The sequence below is a fragment of the Felis catus genome, chromosome B3, assembly GCF_018350175.1.
Source record: "Felis catus isolate Fca126 chromosome B3, F.catus_Fca126_mat1.0, whole genome shotgun sequence".
NCBI classification, from domain to species: domain Eukaryota; kingdom Metazoa; phylum Chordata; class Mammalia; order Carnivora; family Felidae; genus Felis; species Felis catus.
The window spans coordinates 105,288,438-105,315,952 of record NC_058373.1 but is presented as its reverse complement, the minus strand read 5'-3'; the positions used below and the strand labels follow the sequence as shown (position 1 = coordinate 105,315,952).

Here is a 27,515-nt window from a genome sequence, read left to right as displayed (position 1 = left end):
TGACGTGAACCATCTGAAAACCATCTGAAGTCAAAGGTTTCCAAGGCACTTCACTCTTTTTCCTACTCCTAAAAAATGGACACTCAACTCATGTCATTAATGCTCATTTCTGAGGGTCTAAGAGTGCTGTGCTATTAGCTAACAGAACTGATAGAAGGAAAGCGACGTCAAAAGAAAAAATAATAGGGGCGCCTGGGTGGCGCAGTCGGTTAAGCGTCCGACTTCAGCCAGGTCACGATCTCGCGGTCCGGGAGTTCGAGCCCCGCGTCGGGCTCTGGGCTGATGGCTCAGAGCCTGGAGCCTGTTTCTGATTCTGTGTCTCCCTCTCTCTCTGCCCCTCCCCCGTTCGTGCTCTGTCTTTCTCTGTCCCAAAAATAAATAAACGTTGAAAAAAAATAATAATAAAGTGATCATTCAAATATCATTGACATTTGACTTTGGAAAGCATTTTTCCTTGTAAAATAGACTTTTCTTCATTATCTCTACATTTAGCCAAATACAGAAAAAAACTTCCATCCCATGGATTGAGACTAGCGGGAGGCAATATAGAAGCTAGCTGGTGGCAGAGGAGACCCAGTTGGGGATGAAGAATTCATTAGTATGTTAAAAAAAAAAAATCCATATTTGACTGTAAATGTCGTCTATCTGCCTATACCCTAGCTCACTTCTTTACATTTAAAGCACACTGCCTAAGAATATGAAGAATGCCAACTTGGTATTATTTAAGACCATAAAGATCCTCATTTCAAATTTTATGGTCTTACCATATATACCTAAGAATAATAAGTGTCTTAAAAACAAATTATCTTTAACAATCTTAGAGAAATCTGTGAGTCAAGAGTCGTAGTCATTTTTCTAAAGCTCCTTTATATTTTTCAAGTAGTTTTCACAGTAGTAAAGTGGATTCTCTGTTACATTTTTATAGGGACCACAGTAAAAGTAGACAGTTCTGGAGATTTCAATGATGACTCAATCACAGCTGTCCAAGAAAATCGGAATACTTGTAAAAGCCAAATTCCTTTCATTTTAGGAAGTCTTATAAAGGCTTTTAATATTATACCATTCCTTTTTGTTACTTGTGTCAAATTCATTTTTTTTAATAAAAGAGGGTAAAGTAATAAGATTTGGCATCATTATAGCAACATCATAAACTGTAATACCATAGTATAATCTTTTAAGAAGAAAACAATTTTGATGTCAACTTAAATAGAATAAATTTTTACATAAGAAAAGACTTTTTGAAATTTAGCTTTGTCGGGATATGCTAAAAACTAAAATTAAGACACAATAAGAACCGCTTTTGAAAAAGATCAAAAGGGGCACCTGGGTGGCTCAATTGGTTGATCGTCTGACTCTTGGTTTTGGCTCAGGTCATGATCCCAAGGTCATGGACTTGAGCCCTGTGTCGGCCTCCACATTCAGTGTGCACAAAACCAAGAGAAGTATCTAAAATCAGAGCTTACTTCCTCAATAAAGTAAAAACTAACATAGAGCATAACTAAAGCCAAAAGCAAAATTAATTTTCAGCCCAATGTTCAATGTTATCTTCCCCCAATTAGTCAGAAAAAATCCATTCCTTTAGTTGCTTGCATACCTGTCAAAAACCAAACTGACACCAGATATTCGTCTTTTCTCTGTTATCTGATGTCACAAAACTGCTTTATATGTACCTTTATTTTCTATTATGTGCAGTAAATTACTGATTAAATTGCTCAATGATGTAACAAGAGCTATAACTATTTTTTTTCAGATCTTGAAGAAATTTACAAGTCTCAGAGAACATATTAAATTTGCAGCCACTACAAAGTTATGCTATTTTTCATAGTTAATGCCTCATATTTACACAGCAATTCAAAATTTTACAAAGATCTTGTTCCCATCATCTTCTCTCATCCTGACAGTAATTCTGAGAGACAAGACAGACAAGGCGACTGACGCCCAGAGACATTAAAGTGGGTTTTTTCAAACCATATTCTCACTAGCTAAACATCTCTACTAGCCTATTGTATGTGTGGAGCTGAGATGGTGCTGAGAGATTCACAGATGAAAAAGAAATAGTCCTCATCCTCAAGAAGCTCATAACCTAGGAGTGGCGACAGACATGTATAGTGATACTTAGTTTAAACGAAGTCGAAGTAGCAGTTGAAGTAGGATTTAAAAGAAAAAGGAAAAGAGAACAAAATTAAGTCCCTGTAAAGTCAGCATGTTAAAGGAACTCTGTTCTGCTGTCCAAGTACTGATGGGATTGGAGGAATGGTGAGAGAGGAAGGCTGTAAAGGAAGGTCAGGGTCAAGTTCTGTAAATGATGATGAGTCACAAAAGATTCTGAACAGAGAAGTAAGATGACCAGATGCAGTTCAGAAAAGAGAATTCCAACAGCTGTGTGGAAAATAAGGAGGGAGGAGCGAGATCTATGGAAACAGTCCATGTAAAAACTGATGATACTTGCCAGTGGAAAGAGGTATTTTGGAGAGAGACTCAGAACTAATGAAGAATTGAGTATGGCTCTGAAATTACAGGGTTAGTTGACTAAGGCAGGCAGTAAGAAGAACACAAACAAGCTTGAGGCTACGGTGGTATACAGAGGTGTGGAGGTACTGGGATTAGTTATATACCTGACCAGTGTGGATGCCTATAAGATGTGTGAATGGACTTTTCCAGCAGGCAACTGGAATCAAAGGTGCCAAAGACTGTAAGGCAGTTTTAGAGACAGAATTAGCAGTCATCTATATAGAAAAAATAATTAGAGTAATGAGAACAGTAATCACCTAGGAGAGAAAATAGAGAAGGGAAATGAAGACAAAACTATAAGGAAGGACAAAGAAAGGTGAAAGAAGAGAAAATAAAGAAAAACAAAAGGGAATGTCAGAGAGATAAGTAGAAAGAGACCCAAGAATGAAGAGTCACACAAAGTAACAGATGGCTTTCAAAAAAAAAAAAAAAAAGTCTACTATAATTCATCTAATTAATTCATAACTGGCAGTGTTGAGGTAACTCATTGCTTTTTGTCCTGTATCAAGTATCTTCATTACCCAAAATATATTACTTTTAAAGGTGGTTAAACTAAATCCCATTGATGTAATATGCAATGGGAGGGGCAGGCAAGGAGAGGAGCAGTGATGACGTTTCAAGCTTTCAAGTCCCTTTATGATAGGTCAAGTCTGGGGCCCAAATGAGATCTACTGTCCAGTCACTTGGGAACTGTCCCATCCAAATTGTCAGTGTGAGGCTTCTGGAATAGGGCAGAGCTGGGCTCATCCATCTATCCAGTCAACAAATATCGACTGAGCACCGACTATGTGCCAGGCACCATTTCCAGATTCTGGAGATTCAGCAGTGAAGAAAACAAAAGCTCTGATCTCACTGCCACCACCTTCCAGCTGAGTGTAGGGCAAATGACAAACAAGTAAGGAAATAAACATAGAACATGTCAGGAGGTGATAAGTGCTATAAAGAAAAATAGGTGATGGCTAAGAGGGGTAGTGAATGATAACAGACTCTGGGAAAGTTATGTAACTTCTGCAAACCCTAGTTTCCTCATCTTTTATTTTATTTTTATTTTATTTTTTCAACGTTTATTTATTTTTGGGACAGAGAGAGACAGAGCATGAACGGGGGAGGGGCAGAGAGAGAGGGAGACACAGAACCGGAAACAGGCTCCAGGCTCTGAGCCATCAGCCCAGAGCCCGACGCGGGGCTCGAACTCCCGGACCGCGAGATCGTGACCTGGCTGAAGTCGGACGCTTAACTGACTGCGCCACCCAGGCGCCCCAGTTTCCTCATCTTTTAAAGATAAGAGTACCTTCTTCAGGAGTGGGGGGTTTATGAGGATTAAATGAGATAATGCACACGCAGTGTTCTGTATAGTGCTGGCACATAGAAAGCACTCAAAATGGATTAGCTCTTACTTTTACACAACTGGAAACAACTATCCTAAGAGGCAATGGTCCTCAGGATGGACTGAAAAAGGCAATCTGCTTTAGAGGGGATTACAAATGTTTCAGTGAAATGCACTAAGAAAAAAACCCCATAGCTCCAGAAGGCCTCCAAATAGTTATGCTATTTCAACTCTGTAATTGTGTGTTAGTCAATGAGTTGAGTCAATAAAATGCACCATTTTATCTAAAGTGTTTGTAAATGTGCATTTTGGAAAGACTTTTTGAAGTGTTCATTTACACAGGTTAAACAGTCATTTTGAACTTTAAAAGAGAACTTTTAGACGGGGAGCATTTTTAAAAATCACTTTGATGACTGTTACCAGGCAAAAGCAGTAACCTTCATATCCAGTTATGGTCCTCACAGAATTTAATTTTTTTTTAAAAGAAAAAAGACATCATATCTTAATAAATCATCATTAAATCAAACATAAATTTTCTACCTATATTAAATTTAGTTTGATGCTTTTAAAATTTGACTTTAAAAATTTCCACAGTCATGTCATTACTCTATGACGTAATTGTTTCAACAGCTGTTTTCAGAGTTTTTTTTTTTAAAGAGACTACTCCTTGATTCCATGTACGTCATTTAACTTGGCATACATTTAAGCTGGGATACCATTGAGTCAGACGGTGTATTTGAAGCTTCCTAAGACATATTTTAATATATCTTTTAGATGTTTGAAATTCAGTTATTTTTGCTTTAATAATATTTAAAATTCATAAAGAAATTTTGTTAGATATTGGATTTCTAAGACTAAGGAACAGAAAAGTTAAAACTAATTTATTCTAAGTAATACAAGTAATAATACAGGATTTTTTAAAGTTATTTATTTATTTTGAGAGAGAGAGAGTGTGTGTGAGCACAAGTGGGGGAGGAGCAGAGAGAGAGAGAGAGAGAAAACCCCAAATAGGCTCTGCACTGTTAGCGCAGATCCAGACGCAGGGTTCGAACTCATGAACCGTTGAGATCGTGACCTGAGCTGAAATCAAGAGTCAGACGCTCAACTGACTGAGCCACCCAGGCACCCCAATAATATAGAATTTTTAATGCCCACTTAAGATTTTGCCTATGAAGTTGTGCTTTATGTGCAAAAGAAATTTTTGCCTATATGTTGTATGTATATTTCTAAAAATATGCCTAACGCTGTAAAAGCTTTTGGGGTTTAGATAATGCATTTCATCAGCAGGTTTCAGATTCTGACTCTAATCCTCAAACATTTGGCAATCCATTATTCTATCTGTGTCACTTGCAAACTGAGAGGAATCCAAACAAAGCATTCTCTCCTAACACATGAGACAAGCAGAGAAAGAAGGAAAAGTTTCTTTAACAGCTTTATAGAAGAAGAGTATAGCATCTCAAACTCTTCATTCAGATTAAGTAACACACAAGGCACAAGTGATATATACGAATCTGTGGCATTCTTCTGTGGTATGATGAATAGATAGCTGAATGACTTTAAATTGTTTGGATTTGGGTTTTTCCACATGAAAACAAAGATTGGTTTCTTATAAACTACAAATTTAAAAGTAAAATTAAAAAGGAAACAAATGTAATCGTCTTTAATCCATGTACATAAAGGATCTTAAGCATGGATGAATGACCGGGATCTGCGAATGCCCTGAAAAATTATGAAGTTATTTTCACACAAGTACAGTGTGGGAGGGAAACAGATGGTCATAGCTTTCAGTGCTCTAAAGGGATCGGTGCCCCGCAAATATTTAAGAACCACTGACTTAAAGGATATTCCAGCCCCATGTGCAAGTGAATCACATTCTTTGAGCTGTTTTTCCAGCACTAGTGGTGAAATACAGGAATTCCTGTCCTGTTAATTGTGGATGCCTTATTCTCTCTGAAGATAATTTGGTAATTTGCACTTACCAAACTGCACTGTAATTATTTATGAGTCTGTCACTTGCTCTGAGTAATATACCCCTTAAGAGCATGGACTGGGACTTCTAGTCTTTGCTGTCTGACTAGGACAGTAGGTACACAGTTAAGTATCTGTGGCCTTATCATCTCAATCGTTATTTGCTTGTGAGTCTGTTCCTGTTGAACATGTGCTTCAGCAGGACAGTGACTTTGTCTTATTTACCTCCGCATTCTACAAAGCTTTAGCATAATGGTAAGCACACAGCGGGCCTTGCAATGATTGCTGAACCAAACTGATCGGCTTCCACCTCAGCAGTCTGTGGTTTCTCCTTAACAGCTTGCTTACATTCGCAGCGACCAGATCCTGTCTTTAAAATCAGCCCTGAGTTCCAGCAATGCAGTTGCTTCCCAGCTGTCTGTGAAAATGTTACAGTATTTCAGCTGTATTTTATTGAGCTCTTGAAGCATTTTTCCTGTCCACCCTGGGCTCATCTACTCTCCCTTTAATTCCTTGTTTAAGCAGCTGCTAAACTATCCTGCTGTATTCAATTCTCCTCACATACTTACCCCGGCTCTACAGATTTTGCAGCACCATAGCTTCAGTGCTTGAGAACAAATACTACGAGTCTATATGAAGAAGGTGCCTGGTCATTTGATGTGAAGTACAGTATGTGATATCTTATTTACCTGTGCTTTCCAGAATTAGTCCCTGTTCAACACTTCTTGTCTTACTTTCATGTTTAAAAAGGTGATTTAAAATGCTGCCCTCGTCTCATTCCAAAATCTGTTCTAGACATAGAAATCCTATTGCATGTTTTACGTTTACTATTGCTTCTGTTTTTAAAATGAATTGACAAATGCTTATTTTGAAATGTATAATTTAGGATACAGATAAAGCAGTTCCTATAGGAAGAATAAATGTATTGGCACCTGTAAAAACAACTCCAATTCTTTTTCCTCTAAAAAGCAATAGTTAATGTGAAAGGTTTGTTTCTTCTTATGCCAGGTTCCAGCTGCTTCACTTTGTTTAAAACTGACTTCAAAGTTTAAACACTGTCCTGTCCCAACAAATAACCTCCCCCAGATGGAATTATCTTGAGTACTATCCTTAGTGCTCTGAATACCACACCTGCAGCCTTTTAATTCAACATTTTATAAACTTTCCAAAGGGAAATGAAACATTTTTTTCTGTCCTCTAACTTATGCTTTTTGCAGGGTTGAGTTTAGCACAGGGAGTTCTATTACCGGGGGTGAGTTTACAGATATTTGAGAAGAATCTAAAAAGGTGTAATTAGTATCTCAACTGTGCTGATTATTATGAAAGAAAGCATAAGAAAATGGAAAATCTGAAGAGCTCCAAGTTCAACAACTTTTAATGTAAAAATCTTACCTGTAAATACAGATGCGAGGTACAGATTGGGCTCAATTTGTGTCTGATCCGTATCACCTGATGAAGCTACATTGAAATTTGTTTCATAAGAAAATCCATTAGGCCTAGAAATAACTATGATTCCTTCCTATTCACTAAAAAGAACACAAACTACATGCACTCCCACAGTTACTCTCATAAAACCAGGTAAATAGAAGCCTGATCTAATGGCCTTAATATAAAAAAGGAAGTTAAACAGCTGAATTTTAATCATTACCAATCAAAAAAAAAAACCCACTTTACCTAATGATTATCTCTATGCATCAAAAACGAGGGAAAGGGGGAAACGAAGAATCATTAGAGAATTTGCAATTTGTATTAACTAAGAGAAACTCATGGACCATTTCTTCCAAGGTTAAAAGTTTTTGCAGATTCTCTTACTTAGGGACTTAATGGTTACAAAAAGAAGTTTAGACTCTCCCTTCACCTGGGCCAGTCTGGGGCATCCTGCCCAACACAATCTATGTGAAGCAGCCAGTAATGTTGTCAGAGAACACAGAAGACCAGTACACTGTTACACCAAAGCCGAATTTTAATATCAAAATGAAGTAGGCTGGGGAAAAACTATGGCTAGGGAATTATGAAGTCAACTTAAATAACTGAAGAAAGAAACCTGTAGCACATGTGGTTCTCTAGCCCACAAGGCACCCTGGGCACCAAGGGCTTGTGCCCGTGTTAATGGCATGCTGTGAACCTGTGCTCTGCAACACAATCAATAACTATCAATATTCGTTATTTCAAGCAAATCTTTAGGGCAGAATGATTTGGAAAAAATTGAAAGATGGTATAATCAGTATTTTCTGGTTTTCTCTAAAAATCAGCATCTCTCAAGTTTCCTTTACTTCACAAAAATTTCAGTGGATTTGGAAGAAGATATTTAAATGAACATTATTTTAAGCAATGCATCATTGATTAAAGCAAGCAATAGATTCTCACTGGTGACAAACATTCATGTTAGCTATTGTAATCATCCTGTTGGAAATCTAAAAATTAAGTATGTCAAAAAATTAAATGTAATACAGATGAATGAAGAAAAAAAGCTTACAAAGAATGGTTTTAGAAGAAAATATAGTTTTTATGAAGGTAAGATTGTGGGCAAATACAAGTTATCTGTTATATTGACAATCTGCAAATAGACCAAAATTAAACATCCAACTGTGATATTGTTTTAAAATAATCTTTACATGTATGAAAAGTGCTTATTATGATGTTACTATATAAACACTGTCTATTTTCACTTCCTACTCTGCCTCTAAGTTTCTGAGAAAGAGGGAGAGGTTACTGCTTGGCCCCTTTACAGCTACCTTTCCGATTTTACACAGCACCTATAGTACAAAGGTGGCCACAATGGTACCAATCAGTCCCACCTCAGAGGCCCCTTCCGTTGAAGAACCACTTTGTGTGTGTGTGTGTGTGTGTGTGTGTGTGTGTGTGTAGCAAGTAAAATTAAGTGGCAGCCTGCTCTGAAGTGATTGCTTCAAGGCCCAGAATTTAAACTTCTCTATTGTGTTATAGTAAGAAAAAGCAACGTCATCCCCTTTTATACCAAACAGAGCTGGGTAGAAACTAAGAAAAGAAAAAGGAAATCTACCATAGGTCTAGCTAGGATTCCATTAAAAATTTTTTTTATGTGTCCATCATTATTATAGGAGGTGTTGTAAAAACCACAAGGAAGAGTAAGACAGTCTTAATCCTCTTTAACCATAAAGACAAAACTACAGAGTTGACAGTAGTGAGCAAATCTTCCAATTAATGCTCCTGTTCTACCTCAAGTATAAGGGATTTTAAAGACTAACAATTAATTGAGCTCTCTGCCTGTTAACATCATACCACTTCTAGCTGTTAATGTTTCCATTCTGTAACTCGAATTCTTCTTCTATTCTTGGTAACTTCTCTTTGCCTCTTCTTGTTCTAGTGCCTTCTTTTTTTATTCTCTTTAAGAAAGTGCTATATATTGTACCTGGCTGGCTTTGGAGAAAGGAGCTGTGAAACCTCTTCAAAACAGCGATTTTCAGCAGGATTGGGGTAGGGAGAAGGGAAAATCTGAATCGCTTTGGGGGCTTTTTCTAACAAGGCCTCCCTTCCATTCTGATGGCTCCACCCTCCAAAGGAGGTGTTCTCCCTCAATGGGACTTGCCGCTGCAATGAAACACCTCGGAATTCTTAACAACCTAAATGTGAATTTTATACACTGCATAGTCTTTGCAATAAAAAGGAGCATGTTTTCTAATATTCAGATTCTTTGCTTAACAAAAACATTTTCCTGAAACTTACAAAAACAACAGCTTATTTCCGCTTTATTAAAACAATGAATTTTAACTCAAAAAAGAATAACTGTTTCATTACTCCAAACCAAAGCATACTTAAGTCATTTCTTTATATCCAACAAAGCAGCATTAGTAAAAACATCCAAATGGAAATAATATGCTAAATCTGTTATTATTTTTAAGATGTGCCTTCAGTAAGTCATTTCATAGGCTGAAGTGATTTACTGCAATGCTGGGATTTTCATAAAAGAAAAAATAAATGGTTTGCCTCCATTATTCTTCCTTATTTTCCCTAAGATGCCTAATTCAGTCCTTTATGTATAGTTGTTCAAGAAATAGCCAGCCGACCAATGTTTCTGAAACCTTTATATCATATGGATATACTACTCTGTGATCTTTTAGAAGTCATTTTCTGGAAAAAAAAAAAAACGCCCATTTTATTCTATTCAGTCTACACTGTAGTATGAAAGATAAAAAAAAAAAAAGTTGCAAGTAACTGACAAGCAGACATGATATTCGAGAGTCAGCTGTAAGCCAGTAGCTAAGAGCACAAACCTGGAAGCTAAACTGCCTGAATGCAAATCACCGTACCAATGGGGGCTAGCTGTGACCCCTGGGAGAAATACCACCACTTGGTGGGATATTACCATTTTGTGCTTCAATTTCTTCTTCTATCTCATGGGTTTCTTATGATCATTAACACAGATTATATATGTAAATAACAGAGCAGTGCCGACATTTATTACTCAACAAATGGTAGTTTTATTACTTTGTGGCTTGTGATTATTTCGAAATAGTTTTGGACAGGGAGATTTTTGTTAAAGAAAAAGCAACTTTGCTGCTCATATATTACAGCAGTAGAGCTGCAAGGGATCCCCGAGATCGTCTTATCCTTGCTAAGATGGTAATCAAGATTCAGAAAGATTAACTGACAAATCAAGGTGACATATTAGTAAGAGGGACTGAGCCCAAAGCAAAACAGTTCTTTAATCACCTCCCAACTTTTTCATACTCTTCTACTAGGCTATGTCTTCAGATATTGAGACCTGTCAGAACAATCAGAAATTCTCTCTTCTACTTTTAAGAAAATTACCAAGGAAGGAAACATAGTATAATGTTTTAAGATTTAAGAGCACAGCCTTTGCTTTCAGAGTTGGACTGCATTTGATTCCCAGTTCTGTCATATATTAGCTATGTGTTCTAGGGCAAAATACGTCAAGTCTCCAAGCCTCAGGTTCCTCAAATACATAATGAGAATATGATCTACCTAGCCAGGCTGATGATGGCTCTTAGCAGAGTACCTCACATACAGGAAGTATACACAGATGGTACCTACTATGTGTGGTTGATATTATAAATGTAAACAAAACTCTGCCCAAAGTGGGAGACAGTCTTGATTCCTAAAATAATTTCTCCTAACAGTAAAAAAATAAAATAAAATAAAATAAAATAAAATAAAATAAAATAAAATAAAATAAAATAAAATAAAATAAAATAAAATAAAATATAAAATAAAATAAAATAAAATAAAATAAAATAAAATAAAATAAAATAAAAAAGCCACTAACTCAGTATCAGAGTCATCTATTGTCATCTGTCCCTTTAACAAGTAGCTACCTCATAATTCACACTTGCTGGGTGAGGGGGTCACTGAAAAGGTGAGTATTGTGCTTTGCAGGTGAGGATTCAAACACACTGTATACTTTGGCCAACGTGATTTAAAACTGCTTCCCAAACTTGTTGTCTCTTACACTTCCTCATCCTACTGCTCAAAAGTGAAGAAACATAACACTCATTGGTATTTAAGTCAAAGGCTGAGAAGGGAAATTTTCCAAATATTTGATCTACAAATTTCTATGGGAATTAGCAGTGGATAAAGCTAAATAAAAAATTGAGTCACAAATAACCTAAGCATATAATTTATCCTTTTTCCTTTACTGCAAAAGACCAATGTGTTAACCTTTATCTAAATGTTTAAAGATATCATGACATCAAAACAAGTGATCTGAAATGGAACCCAAGGCTGGGAAAGCAGGGACACTGCTGAAAAAGCTTTAAATGAGGACACACACTGGTTACTAGGCTATGGTAGCACTTGTATACTATGCTTCTCCCAAACACTCACCTTAGTTCAATACTTCAGCTTTTTATCTAAATGGGCACTCAAAATCTTGTAGCTACATGGTGCCCACTTGAAAGGAGGCCATATTGTTATATTTCTTTTCTTTCTTTTTATTACATGTTATTGTATTTCACAAGGTGGTATTTAAAAGGATAGCAACCCGGGCTTTACAATGTTTGTACTCTTGTATTTACAATTTTTTTATTATTGGCTTGAAAGTTTATCTTTTGGTTTTTAATACTATCTTTGGTAAGAATCACCACTACAGCAATACTTAAATCTATACATTATTATTTTAGATTATGATTTTAAATAAATTCTCTATGGATTATTTAAGAAAACTGCATGGCACTATATGGCTGTTAAGGATATAAAGTTGAAGGCGTCAAATAATAAATTTTTTAGCCCACAAAGCAAGAGCTTTTAAATGGGTGCCATCCAGAATATGAAACAAAAGCTAATAAGGAGAAATCTAAAATGAATAATGTTTAGAATACCTGGATGTTGTATACCAATTTGAGTTCACTGGGGGAAAAAAGGAACCATTATTAGAGTAGTTAAAAAATATAAAAAGAAATTAACACCTTTTAAACAAATAATCTGGCCAGATTAAGTTACTCATTGGCCGCCTATCTAATATGTACACCATTCTCTCCAATAATAGCATTTTAGAAATCATATCTTGGCAGCGTAAAAGCTTATAGTCAACTACCAAGGAGGTGACTGGTAATTTAAAAAATAGATGACCTACCTACCTGAATGCAGACCAAGCTTTATTTGAATGACATACATTTAATTATTAAAGCTCACTAAAAACCATTTAAGTACTTGCATGTATTGCTGTGTGGTGTTATGACAGAGTTCCTACCTTTTAGGGGCAAGAATGTCTAGAGGAACATTCCAGCATTAAAATTTGGTTGAGAACTGAGAGTTAGAGTAGACAATTTTATCTACGGTGCACTTCCTGTTGGTTGAATAGCCTGTGACACAGCTACTAAAACAAATTCCTGTCAGATAATTCTTTATAAAAGCATGCCGTAATGGTTTGAAAACAAAAAGAATCTTAAAAATTACAATAGGCTTGCCTCGTGAAAGAAGCCGTACATTCTGTGTGATTTCATTTATTTACAGTAGAAAACTAAGAGGACTAGTCACAGGACGGTGGTTATCCTTGAGGGGTGGAGGCTGTAACAAAGGCAACATGAGGGGGCTGTTGGGGGGTGGGGTGCTGGCGATGTTCTGTTTCCCCGAGCTGGGTATGGATTACACAAGTGAGCTTCGTTTTGGGAAATTCTTTCAGCTGTACACTCATGCTATGTGTATTTCTCTGTGTATATACTATACTTCTGTTGAAATTGAAAAAACAAAACAAAACAAAACAAAACCCAGTAGATTAGTTTCAGCAATTGAAAGGTGATTTCTTCACAGTTTTGAACTGTTTTCCAACAACTGGAACAGCCAAATAACTAATTTTACCAGCTGTTAACACCAAGTGAATAGTTGCTAACTCACAGGCCATACTGCTAATGACCAAGACAAATTCCTTTCTGTTTCTTTTCTTAAAACCTTGAAATACCAGCGAGCTGAAATTATTCAGAAGCGGAAGGTGAATTTTGTTGTTGTTGTTGCTGTAGTTGGGACTCCACAGGACTTACTACTTACGGGATACTTGATGCTCTGTGACAATTAGCTACTCAATGTATTTGAAATCATAAACTAATATCATTTTACCTAATCTTGAAAACATTTCTAAAACATTAATACCTTCTGTAAAAGTCATTTAATTCTTTTTTGGTGCAAAAGAGTTTTGCTGTTACACTTTATGAAGCAATGTGACATCAGAGCTACATTTAAACACAACTCTTGGGGCGCCTGGGTGGCTCAGTCGGTTAAGTGTCCGACTTCGGCTCAGGTCATGATCTCGCGGTCCGTGAGTTCAAGCCCCGCATCGGGCTCTGTGCTGACAGCTCAGAGCCTGGAGCCTGTTTCAGATTCTGTGTCTCCCTCTCTCTCTGCCCCTCCCCTGTTCATGCTCTGTCTCTCTCTGTCTCAAAAATAAATAACATTTATAAAAAAATAAAGAAATAAAAAAAAACTCTTATTCAACAATAACTCATACAACTTTAATGACACACGGCCACAGATTGTTACAAAAGGTCACTGTTATCCCATTCTTGTAAGTGACATCTGATGGCTAACAAAACTGGAGGCAAAGTAACTCCCTAACAGTTACTAAGCACTTTGAACCCAAGTGCTTCTACAGTTTGCATACAGAACATCTATTTTCCGAGATGGAGATCCTTCCTAAATATGAAAACTTCTCCAGGGGCACCTGGGTGGCTCAGTCAGTTGAGCGGCCAACTTCGGCTCAGGTCATGATCTCGCGGTCTGTGAGTTCGAGCCCCGCGTCAGGCTCTGTGCTGACAGCTCAGAGCCTGGAGCCTGTTTTGGATTCTGCGTCTCCCTCTCTCTGACCCTCCCCCATTCATGCTCTGTCTCTCTCTGTCTCAAAAATAAATAAACGTTAAAAAAAAAATTAAAAAAAAAAACTTCTCCATATTACAGCCTGTGACGATCACTAAAATGACACCGTATTATCTGTGTAGATTTTATAGTAGATTTTTGCCATATCTAGCCATTCCTAACTAAATTTGGAAACAAAAATTAAACGTGACACGGTGACCAGTTTACTTCCCCAAGGCCACGCCGGGTACCTTTTGAAAAAGAGTGAAAGAATGAAAAATGAGCTTTCAAATCCAGGAAGCCACTAGAAAATAAAAACACCACCATTCCAGATCCTAAAATTAGAGCTTTAAGGACTTTCTGTTGACTAGTAAGTTTTTGGGGGGAGGAGGTGGGGGGGGGAGGGTGGACTCCTGCTCACTGTACACACGACACCGATGGGAATAAGGGCCAGTCCAAGTTCTACGTTACCATCACTCTGGGTAATAGCTCCAAGCTGCGAGGCACAGCTGTATAGGCCCTGCCAGCAAGGCCATCGCAGCCGTGCTTTGATAGCGTGGGGCCCTGAAGTGTCAGGATATAGAGAAGGCAGCAGTTGTTGGCTGTGAAAACAGTCTGATACAAACCAGATGGGAACTTACTAGATGGGCAACACAAAGGAAAACAATTGGCTCATTCAACAAAGTCAGGCCCCTGCCCCAGAGAATTCACAGAAGACAATAACAGTCACCCGGAGTTGATGCAAACAAGAAACAGCCATGTGGTTACAGTTTAAAGAATTGTTTTTCCTCAGACTAAACAAAGTTTTGATTTCTAATTCTTGTATTCATTAATTGTAGTTTGGTGAACGAGTCTTTCTGTCAAAGACAAATATTTCATTTATATAATATATACTCTTGTGACACCAAGAGAAATACATCGGGACATAGAAACTAATTTTGTGCTGTTTCCTACAAAGTGTTATGAACATAGGCTAAGCTCTTTCAAGAAACTGGAAAACCTAGACAGTGACTGCTCGTGCTGATGCAGCGACTAGAAAATACCCAACGTAGTATTTCCATGACTTCCTAAGTCTGATTTGTTTTGATGTAGGCAGAATGACACAAAAGGCAATAATCACAAGGTTCTCAGAAGTACATTTCTACCTAAATAATTTTTTCTGACTTCATTACATGGGAAGTATTATGGCAATTATATTCACGGGGAAAAAGAGCCAGCATTCTCCCTAACCTGACTGTGTGAATCTCCTCACACTAAAAAGTGCCAGTTGACAAGTACAACCGAGAGTAACAATTAGATTTTAGGGCACCTTGTTGGCAATGACATTTCACTTAAAGACTTCTATGTGTTGCACAACAGAGTAATTTGTTCTGGTATTTGAAAACATAGTATATAGCATTCTAGCTTAAAATAATCCACAGCTGCATCCTCCCCCTTCCCCCCCCCCCCACTGGAAATCCCAGTACAACTTGGGCCTCTGCATTTACCACTAATTACAAAATACACCCAAGAAAGCCTTCTACCTGTAATCATCATTCTTTGGTGATGGATAGGAGCCTATCGAGGAAGCTGAAATAACAGTATTTTCATGCACGTGTTTGAACATATCTTATAATGAAGTAATCCTGTTTTGTTTTGTACATTTATAACAAAAAATAATGAGGTTTCACAGAATTGTGAAAATTAATGTTGCACCTGAGACACAGCTTGCATTTCCAATTTACATGGGCTGTATTTCCAGACTTTTCACTAACTCTTCCTGCCCTAAAAACTGAGGTCGAACACTTAGAGATAACTTTCCTGTTGCATGAGATCTTTCATCCCTGGCAAGGCAATTCTGAAGTAGACCAGAGAAACAGAAGTGGGGTAACAACTTGGTGTGTGGAGGCTGATGCCGTCGTAAGCATTTCCAGCCATATGCATTTCCCCTTGCTCTCTGCTGCACGCACATTCACACCTTTTTTTTTTTAAGGTCTAAATTAGTGTGTGGCAATCGTGCTGGATAACTGACCATTTTGACTAAATTTACTCATCAAATCCAAGAAATCGGTCTCTGCTTATATTACAAGCTGAATTCCCCTGCAAAAAGCAGGAAAGGAAAAACTAAAAAGGGTTATTTATTGAAGTGTTACATAGAGGAAATTAAGAATAAATGTGTCAGTTCTGCTAAAACTTTGTTAAAATTTTTCTCAGCACATGGAATCAACTCTCTCACATAATGATTAACAGAGGCAGTTTGTCTTGGGCTTATCAGTAAATGTATTTGTTAGACCCTGGGTTAACTTATGAAAAAAAAATAGGTTGTTACCATTTCTATTATTAGGCGTACTGATAATTATTTTCACACTTCTTCAGAATCTGCCCATTTCTAGCTTAATGGGATGCTTATATATATAAAGATATCAGCATAATGAATTGGCATAAATTTTCTAAGACAAAAACAAGTAATTACATTTAATAAGTTTTACTTCATAAATAGATCTTGATATGATTTCAGAGAGTAAGACAAGGGCCAAATCATGCAGGGTCTTTTAGGTCAAAGTGAGCAGTCTGGACTTTATTCTGATGCAAAAAGAAGTCTTTGGAGGTTTCTGAGCTGGGAGTCATGTGATCTGACTCATATTTTTAAAAGATCACTCTTGCTTTGAGTGGATAATAGACAAGAGGGGAGCAAAAATGTATACAGGAGAGAACAGTTGAGAAATTTCTCAAGATAATACTAAGGTTGAAAAATGTTATGCTTAAAAAATCAACTGCACACCTGCAGAAGGCAGAAAACTTAGCTTGATATCAAGTCACTGAAAAAAACTCTTGGTCGGTTTTATTGGAACACTGGAAACCACAGTATCGAGCAACAGTATTTAATAACGTCTGTAAACATTGAGATAATCTAAGAGAAGTGAGGTTAACCTCTCCGAACCTCTGCTTTCCCAACTGTATAATAAAAGTAACAACAATAAGAAGAAAAACATCTGTACATATTCACAAGTTTGCTGTGAGAATGAGAGCTACGCTACATGAGACTTCTTTGTCATCTGTAAAGCACCTGACAAATGTTGGTTTCATTGTTGTGTGTTTGGGGAAGAAACAGATCTACCATACTTGGTGATGACTGGGTTCTGTCCCAGCAAAACTTTACACAAGATATACTGACGGGAGTATGGTCAAATTAGTAAGGAGCTTGGGAACAATATTATATAAGGAAGAGTAAAAGGAACATAACACACAGACTTTGGATTATGATTGCTGCCATCAAAAACTTGAAACACTGTCCCACTGAAAGACCTAACACCCAATAGGACAAAACTAGAACCAATAGTGAGAAGTTATGGAGAGGTGAATGTTAACACAGAAAGAATAATTAGTGCTTTCCAGCTGTAAAATGTATAGCAAACTAGCATGTTCCCTATACTGTGGGGTGATCATCTGTTTGGTCTAATTTCCCTCTTGCTGGCTGCCTCTCATTTCTCTCTTTAAATCTTGAAAGTGTTGGGATCTTAAACCTGGGATGCTTCTCTTCCCTTTCTGTACTCAGTCCTTAGGTCATCTCCTCCATACCCACAGCTTTAAATAGTGTCCACACAATCAACTCTCAGATTTACAACCCCAGTCCCAACCTCTTCCCTGAGCTCAAATAACAAACTGCCAACCCGATTCTTCACTTGGAGATTTATTAGGCTTCTCAAACTTCACATGCCCTATGCAGAATGACTGGTTTTCACCTCAGTCTTCCCAGTAAATGACACCATCATTCACCCGGTAACTTTTGGAAACTTAGGAGTAATTAATCCTTGCCTGTGCTATCTACTACACTACACATCTGATCCACTTTAATAAATAATTTTTGAAATGAACTCATTCTTCAGTAATTCTATCAGGTATACCATCGATATATAGAGCCGGAACGTGACCACTGCGACACCCCCACCGGGGCCCATGCTACTACCATCTCTCATCTTGATTACCGCAAGTCTTCCGGTTGGTCTCCCTGTTCCCAGTACTGTCTTCCTATAGTGTGTTTTCCAGCTAGCTGCCAGGGTGATCTATTTAAAAATGTAAATTAGAATTTGCCATTCTCCTGCTCAAACCTTCCACAGGAATCTCTCATACTCAGAATAAAATCCAAATTCCTTCCCAGAGACTTACAGGGCTCCATGTGATCTGCCTACATTTCGTTTCTCATTTCCTATCACTGCCCCCCTTGCACACTCCCCTCCAGCCACGCTGGCCTTCTTGCTGGGTAAGAAACAGATCTACCACACTTAGTGATGACTGGGTTCTGTCCCAGCATAACTTTACGCAAGATATACTGACACATCAAGCTCATTCCCACCTCCAAACCTTCATTCTTCCTAATCCTTCTAGATGGAATACTCCTCCCCAGGGGTTTGCAAGATTTCCTCCTTCGGTTCATTCTCTGCAAATGCAACTCTTTCAAAAAAACTTCTCCAACCAAATGTTTTAAAGCAGCAAACCACTCACCTTGTTCTCTTCATTATTCATGACCCTGCTTTATGACTTTTTAATTGACACTAGAAGTGCAAATCGCTATCGACGTTATTTTTTAAATAAATGAAGCAATACCTTTAAAAAATGTTTTCTTTTTATTTGGAAATAATATAAAACTTGGAGCAAAACTGCAAGAATAGTATAAAGAAAGAAAGCTCATATATCACTTACCCAGATTCACAACTGTTAACTTCTTCCCCTGTGTTTTAGGTTCGTGTGGTATTTATCCATGACTACATTCAGGTTATGCACTCTTGGGTAGAATACTACATGGAAATGTTGTGTCCTGCTCAGATATCCTACCTGGATAGCACACAGAGTTTATCTGCCCCCTATGGTAATATTAATTTTGACTGCCCAATCAATGTACTAGCTTTTGTTTTCCCTTTCAACTAACGAACCAATCTATGAGGAGATACTTTAAGACCACGCAAATATCCTTCTCCTCATTAAAACTTCCTTCTACATTTAGCATTCACTGAGGATTCTTGCCTGATCTAATCTTTACTAGGGTGGTTGCAAAACGCTGGGTTTCTAATATTAGTGCTCACTCCACATTTGTCTGTTGACACTTGGAATTCTTCTGTAAACCCTTTATTTTTTTCACAGCATTTATTGTCATCTGAAATTTTTGTAAATTTATTTACTATTTATAGGGATTTCAACTTTTATGTTTACTACAGTATCCCAAGGTGGTGAACAGTACCTGGCACATAACAACTACTCAAGAGTGAATAAATGAATGAATGAATGAATGAATGGAGAGAAAGAGAATTGTTAAAAAAAAAAAAAAAAAGGCCCCTGCACTAGATGGGACAATAGAGTCAACTAATACATTTGATCCAATACACATTTACTGAGAACCTACCATATAAGGTGCTGTGCTATAGAATGTAGGTGGAGCAGGGATGAATGAAATAAGGTGACTGTGTCTAGGAAATTTCCTTCCTAGAGAAGGAGACAGGCTGTAAGAAAATACTCCTACAGAATATGACACTAATGAGGGCTAGAAGTGAAATATATGCCAAACGCTATGGGCCCTTCAAGGACACAGAATGGATCAAGAATGTCTATAGGGGGGGCGCCTGGGTGGCTCGGTCGGTTAAGCGTCTGACTTCGGCTCAGGTCACGATCTCGCGGTCCGTGGGTTCGAGCCCCGCGTCGGGCTCTGTGCTGACAGCTCAGAGCCTGGAGCCTGTTTCAGATTCTGTGTCTCCCTCTCTCTCTCTGCTCCTCCCCTGTTCATGCTCTGTCTCTCTCTGTCTCAAAAATAAATAAAGGTTAAAAAAAATTTAAAAAAAAAAAAAAAAAAGAAAGTATGTCTATAGGGGATGGGGACGTTGTGTCAGAGGGCAGGGGAGGGGATAGTTCTAAGTAAAGACACAGAAAAAGGCATGGGGGTGGGGGTGGGGTGGGAGCTCAGAAAATACAGGGAATAGGGGGATGAGGGGCTCAGAAGGAATAGAGTGATGAGGTGTGTATGGCTACACATCACCTGAAGGATCATGAAGCCCATCCCTCATTCTGCAGATGAAAAATAAATGATCCTGCTTATTCTACACTCATTCCCTGTCCCATTTGCTTCTCCCTTTTCTCATCTCCGTGCCATCCCTAACCTCTTCCTTCCCCTCCTCCCCCTTCCCTCTCCACTATCTCCTTACCCCCCTTTTCCCTTCTTCTATTCCTCCCTTTCTTTTCTTTTCTTCTCTCAGGATGACATCTTTCCCCCTCTCCCTCTGTCAAGAGTAGAATGAGGTGGGATCGAGGCTGCAGGTGGAAGTTACCTTTATAGAGGGAAAAAAGCATAGCTCTTTCTTCAACCCCAAAGTAAAAAATATGAAAAGAAGAATTTGGGGACAGAATAGCTATAAATCTTCACATTCGAAAGAACAGACCTCAGAAAAGCAAAAGCATGCATTAAAAGAGAATTGAGGGATAAACCTGGGATTAAGGATTTGAGGTGAAGGGCTGGAATAGGTGCTATCTGGGAGTGAAGGTCAATATGAAATTAGTAAAAGAATTCCTGGGGAATGGCAAAAGTCCCACTCAAGCCCCACAGTCTGCTAACAGGCTATAATTACACAAATAGCATCATCATCCTGCAGGATTTGGTGAGCAGAGAACAAAATCAGAGACCCTTGAAAGTAGGAGGAATGCAGAGTGGGGATTAGCATAGATCAAAGAGACATCAAGTCTTGCATGGTGATAAGACAGAACTGAAATGGGTCAACCATATAGGTCAGGCAAGATAGGAGGCCCCAGGAATAGCCAGTCAAGAGAAGTAAGACCAAGTAATTGGAGGTCCCACTACAGGTGGGAGAAAGAACACATGACCAAAGTGGTTCTGTTTAACTGAGGCACTAGCTACTTCACAGTATCTGCTCCGGTGTCCCATTATGCAAATTAGTCATGTTAGGGGAGGAAGGAAAAAAGAGGCATTAAGCTGTATAACGAATAAGACAATTATCCCTACACACTCCAAGGAGCACAGCTGCTCATTATTCCAAATATATAGGCTCACCTTTGTTTACAGTTAGATGGGGAAAGGCTAGGGCCAAAGGCAAAAATTTGGGGGCATTTTACATAAATAAAATCTTATTCTATAGAACATCAATAATAATAGTGGTAAAAAGCAAAATTATTTATGGATAAGAAACTTCATTAACTTTTCTACATAATAAAATAAATTATGTAAGTATAGGGGTGCCTGGGTGGCTCAGTCAGTTAAGCATCCGACTTTGGCTCAGGTCATGATCTCACGGTTCGTGAGTTCGAGCCCTGCATCGGGCTCTGTGCTGACAGCTTGGAGCCTGGAGTTTGCTTCAGAGTATGTGTCTCCCTCTCTCTCTCTGTCCCTCCTCCACTCATGTTCTGTCTCTCTCAAAAACAAATAAAAGTTTTTTAAAAAGTAAAATTTAAAAAAATTATGTAAGTACAATAAAAAGGAAAAAAATGTTTACAAGAACAAAAAGGAAGGTTACTAGGGGTGACAATGAAATTATGTTGCCTTTTGCCATCAGAGGTGTATGGGGGGGGTATTTCCTAAGAAATTTAGTCATTTTTAATACCTTCATGTGTACCGGATACTGCCCCTAATCTTTTTTAATATATTTTTTTAGTTTATTTATTTATTTTGAGAGAGAGAGCACAAGCAGGGGAGGGGCAGAGAAAGAGGCCAAGAGAGAATCCTAAGCAGGCTCCACACAGTCAGCACAGAGCCCTACATGGGGCTGAAACCCATGAACTGCGAGATCATGACCTGAGCTGAACTCAAGAGTTGGTTGCCCAACCGACTGAGCCACCACCTTGGCACCCTTGCCTCTAATCTTAATCTTTACTTTTAATCAGGATGCCACAGCTCATATATAATTGTTGAGCTCTTGAGTTATCAGTTTCTCTCTTGGATTTAAAGATGAGAGAATTGCTGACAGAATGAATTTACTAAAATACTCACTTGCCAATAGATAGGATTACAGATTGGAAATCCCCTTGGTTTAATAAGCTTCAGTATATTTAGTTGCCCAGCATGCAAGTCAATGGAAAGTTCTGTAAAATAACCCAAGATTTTATATATATCTTCAATATATTCACTGGAGAGTGAAAAATTGTGTTGAAAATCAGTTTATCTCTCTAACACTGTACAGACATGTCCCATCTATAACATTTTCTTACAAACATCCTTAAAGCTCAGGACCAATTAGAGGTTCAATTCCTAGCTGTTAAATAAGAGCTGATTACAACATGAGTATTCCAAAAGGAGAAGTGTCCTAGAGACAATCCTGCTAATCACAGCTAATATTTTCATAGCTCTTAATACGTGTCAGGTCCTATTCTAAGTGCACTGCATGTCTCTACTATATCAACACACCCACACAGACATTAAGTATCTTACCCAAGGTCACCAGCTAAGGATTAGCAGAGCTAGGATTTGAACCCAAGGCAGTCTGACTCCAGAGTACAAGCTTTATGTTGTAGTGCTTCTAATTCTATAGTAGAACAGAAGTCACAAGACTATCTGGAGTCATTAAGCAGTATTTCACAAAGGGTGGTCTTCCTCCTCCTGTATCAAAATCACCAGGGATCCCAGTTAACATTCTGATTCCCAGGTCACACCTCAGGCAAACAATCAAATTCTCAGGGAGAGGTGGGGATCTAGATTGAATTCAGAGTGCCAGAGATTCCTATGTCTGTGAAGGTTTGACAACCACTGTATTAGAGACTAACAAAGAAACAATCTAGTAGTAGTTCATCCTGTAAGTACAGTAAGTCTATATTACTTCTCTATTCTAACTCATTTGGAATTGAAATAACCAAGCTTCTTTTTTTATTTAGGGTAGAAGTGGGTTAGTAGAATAATCTGTTAGTTGAAATAATCTATCTAATTTTGTTTTATTTATATAAAACTAAATTTGCCAAAAAATTAAAAGATTATTATATTGATTAGAAGAATAGCATTTATAACACATTAACTTAGAACTGCAATTAGTTTTCTTTGGGGAATGGCAGTGTAGTATGATAGAAATATTCAGAAATATTTCAGTAATATTCAGAAATATTACTGATGTAAGAAGATCAGATGCTACCACTAATCGGAGTTATAATCTTTGGTTCTATTGAACTGGATGGTCCCTCTGCCTTCAAGACTTATGAATCTAGGGGCGCCTGGGTGGCTCAGTCAGTTGAGCGTCCAGCTTTGGCTCCAGTCATGATCTCACAGTCCGTGAGTTTGAGCCGGGCATCAAGCTCTCTTGCTGTTGGCACACAGCCTGCCTCAGATCCTCTGTTTCCCTCTCTCTCTGCCCCTCCCCCCGTTTGCACACTCTCTCTTCTCAAAAATAAGTAAACTTAAAAAAAAAAAAAAAAGACAAATCTACCTCACTGATAACCTACATTTACCTATACAATTATTACTTTGGAAAATTAAATTATTCTTTAGTGGCTGATGAATAAAAAGGGCACTAAGTTAATCTATTTCTTTAAATTATATTTTACATCAATTTGATTTCAATAAAAATCATAAAACCTTTAAAGTCAGGTTTCAGGAAGTCTGGCTAAGGACAATGAAAGGGTTGCAGAGGTTTCTGGAATGTTGGCGAGTCTTCAAAAACAATGCTGGTGTATGTTTTTGGTGAGATGTGTTTAACGTCAAAGACTTGAGAAAAATCTAAGCTCTCCATGTACAGTGTACAATTAATTCTACAACAGGAAAATTAAATAATTTCCAAACTTAAAACTCTTACATAGAAAAGGAAATTACTTTTAGTGCCAACAAGTGAAAATGTTATGGAAATCCTTGAGCAGTTTTCAGTGTCTTATTTAACAGATCTTCCAGATCAATCCTTTTATATATTTTGCTCATTCTGATGGAATATCCTTAGTTACGCACATTTATCTCCATGATTACATATATGTGTGTGCGAATAAAGAATTATATATAATATATATTCTTTTACAAAGGTGTAAATCCTTTCTTGTAGGAATAAACAGCTGAAATAATCATCTGTGTTAAAAATCCATTAATGTGCCAGAAGAGTGCCTTTTCTCCCATGGATTATGCCCCCCGTCCTCCAAACATCCTCACATAAAATGGAAGAAATGTATACACATAAAGACGGTCAGCAGTGGACCTAACACGTGTTTTTTTTCATCACTGTAAGAAAAAAGTGACAATTTGACAGTATGATTACATAAAGGTATTTCTCTTTTCATATTTAATAGCATTCTAACAAATTATTGGAAATGCAGTGATTTCAAAAATTATTCCTCTTAACCACCCTTTTCTTCTCTTTATCCCTTGAGAGTAGTTGCTTTGTCTCATTCCTCCCTCTAGGTCCGCACTGCCTTCTACAGTCCTAAACATGAAAAGCATGCTGGGAAAGGTTGACCAAAGAATGAACATACACTGGAATATTATTCAGCCATAAAGAGGAATGAAGTAATGATATGTGCTACACTATGAATGAACCCTGAAAACAAACATGTTAAGTGAAAGAAGCCAGACACCAAAGTCACATATTGTATGATTCCGTTTATATAAAATGTACGGAGTGGGTAAATCCATAGAGACAGAAAGCATGTTAGTAGTTTCCAGGAACTGGGGGAGAGGAGAAAAGAAAAGCAATACTAACAGGTATGGGGTTTCTTTTTAGAACAAAGGAAAGGTTCTGGGATTAGATAATGGCCATGGTTCCATAACTTTAAAAAAAATACTAAAAACCACTAAATTGTACATTTTGGGGCACCTGGGTGGCTCAGTGGTTGAGAGGCCAACTTCAGCTCAGGTCATGATCTCACAGTTTGTGAGTTCGAGCCCCGCGTCAGGCTCTGTGCTGACAGCTCAGAGCCTGGAGCCTGCTTCTGTGTCTCCCTCTCTCCCCCACTAACGCTCTGTCTCTTGCTCTCTCTCGAAAATAAATAAAAACATCAAAAAGATTTTTTTACTTGTATACTTTAAAAAGGATAATTTTAAAATAAGAATTATATCTCAATTTTTAAAAACAGAATGAATGAATGATGCCATACTATTCTCTTTTCCTCTAGAGTTCAAGAAGACTGCCCACTGACTAATATGTAACCTGATTTAACTCTTCCTACCCTTGGGCAAATTCTTGGCTGCCCCCACCCTGCTCAACTAATTTGTCCTTGAAGAATAAGAAAACATCAATACTACAAAAGAAATCATACAATGTTTTAGAAAAGCAGGTAAAAATCTAAAAGCAGCCTTTAGATTATTCCACTATAGCTCACTATCTACATTAAAGGTGTCAGTAATTAGAAAACAATTGGGATGATATATTTTCTTTTCTCTCTTTTCTTCTTTCTTCTTTTTACTAAATAACAGAATTAAATGTTTGTGGTCAGTAGCAAATGATATTTAAGTTTGATTCAATAAATACTTATTGATTACTGTGCATTAAACACATTGGGAAACATCATCTCTTAAATAACAAACAAGATAACCTATCTTAAACAAACCACAGAACTATCAGTTTCTCTGACCTTCTGAATAATCAGTCTAGGCAATGTAGAGATGATAAAGGCAGTTCCTTCCAGAAAGCTGTTAAGTCACATAATAAATATGTATTAAATGCTTACTCCACAAAATAGTATGAAACAAGGAAAAGAATATCAGCTTTGCACTCAGGTAGGTAAGGGCTAGAATTCTATATCTTCAGTTTCTAAAACTGTGCTATGGGAAAGTTAGTCATCCTTCACGAACTTTATCCTTTTTTTTTATAAAAGGGGAATGGAACTACCTGCATGTCATGGTATTTTGAGGAACAAATGAGATAAAAGAGAGTACCTAGCAGGCTGATAGCGGAAATTATCAGTAAAACTATGATCATGTTCAGGGCACAAAAAAGCTGGGGTTGGAGTTAAAGATAAATAAGTCATTTGCAATCGGAGGTTCAGTAAGGACTCAGAAAAATGGAGCTAGATGTTGAAAAAGAAAGACACGCAAAGTGGGGAAAGAAGAAAATTACACATAAAAGGAAGATAACATGCAAAAACATCAAGGCTTAGAAGTGTAGTGGGGCAGGGCGCCTGGGTGGCTCCATAGTCAGCTAAGCGTCTGACTTCAGCTCAGGTCATGATCTCACAGTTTATGGGTTGGAGCCCTGTGTCAGTATCGGTGCTGACTCTCAGAGCTTGAAGCCTGCTTCGGATTCTGTGTCTCCCTCTCCCTCTGCCCTTCCCCTGCTCATTCTCTGTCTCTCAAAAATAAGTTAACTTTAACAAAAAGTTTAAAAAAAAAAAGTGTAGTGTGTGAGAGAACTCAGTGTTTATTGAACTGGACTGGGTTAATGATACATTATATTGGATATTGGATGTGCCAGTAAAGTTTTGAGCTGACACTTCTTTCTTTTCTGAAATCTAAACATGTATTTTCAGATTAGCACATACTATCTTCTCTTCTGTTACTAGTTAGTTGCTATTAATTACAAAGCTTAAATGTCCCAGGCTTCTAGCTTGAATAAAATGTATTCTCAAATAAATACCTAGAAATCCAATATATATTATATTGAAGATACAATGTATTATAAAAGTATAGCCAACTATCTCCTCCTGAAGTGTTAAATACAGAAAAAAAGATGTGAATAATTGTATGTAAAATACTCAGTGTCACATTTAAACACCTTTTAACAACAAAACCTTTTATACATTCCCATATAACAAACTTTTAACAAAAGTTAACTAAGAAAATTCATAATAGAAAAGGGTCAGTAATATTTAAGTTAGCTTTACTGAAGCATAATTCATACCCAGTAAGATTTACTATTTTTTTTTTTTTTTTGAGAAAGAGAGAGAGAGCAAAAGAAAGGTCACTAGAGAACAAGGGGTGGGGGGGAAAGAGAGAGAGAGAGAGAGAGAGAGAAAGAGAATATCCCACAAAGGACAGATGGAGAAGTGGGGCTCACCGGGGGCTCGTGTTTTACCCCAAAAGGGGCTCATGCTCACCCGATGAGGGCATGAGCTCACCCGATGTGGGACTCAAACTCACGAACTGTGAAATCAATGACTGAGCCACCCAGGTGCCCAAGATTCACTCTTGACAAACACCTGGTTATATAACCACCACCACAATCCAGATCTAGAACATCTATATCACCTCCAAAGTTCCTCCTGCCATTTGTAGTCAAACCCTGCTCTCACTCCTAGAAGCCACTGATCTGTTCTCCTAATATAGATACTTTTGTTTTTTCCCAAATGTCATATAGCTGTAATTGTCACATAAATACGGTATGAAGGCTTTTGAATTTGGCTTCTTTCATTTTATATAAAGCAATGAGACTCATCCATGCTTTTATGTATATCAGCATTTCATTCCTTTTTGTTGCTGAGTTCCATTGTATGGATGTACCATACATTGCTTATCCATTCACTTGTTGGAGGACATCTAGGTTCACTTCTTGGT

The 27,515-nt window shown here is 37.7% G+C and overlaps 1 protein-coding gene across 13 annotated transcripts in view; it reads right to left on the bottom strand.

Annotated features, from left to right (window-relative positions):
• KIAA0586 (protein TALPID3) overlaps positions 1 to 27,515 on the bottom strand; it is a 114,050-nt gene that overhangs the window by 1,281 nt on the left and 85,254 nt on the right. For 9 of the 13 annotated variants that reach the window (XM_045059977.1, XM_045059973.1, XM_045059976.1 and 6 more), the window contains one exon: positions 7,199 to 7,264. The exons of 2 other annotated variants lie outside the window; for them this stretch is intronic. In XM_045059977.1, the coding sequence (XP_044915912.1) occupies positions 7,199 to 7,264 (66 nt within the window). Of the gene's footprint in view, positions 1 to 6,031; positions 6,225 to 7,198; positions 7,265 to 21,897; positions 22,145 to 27,515 lie in introns of those variants that run through there. 2 more of the 13 variants (XR_006599652.1, XM_045059971.1) reach the window with 2 other exon arrangements.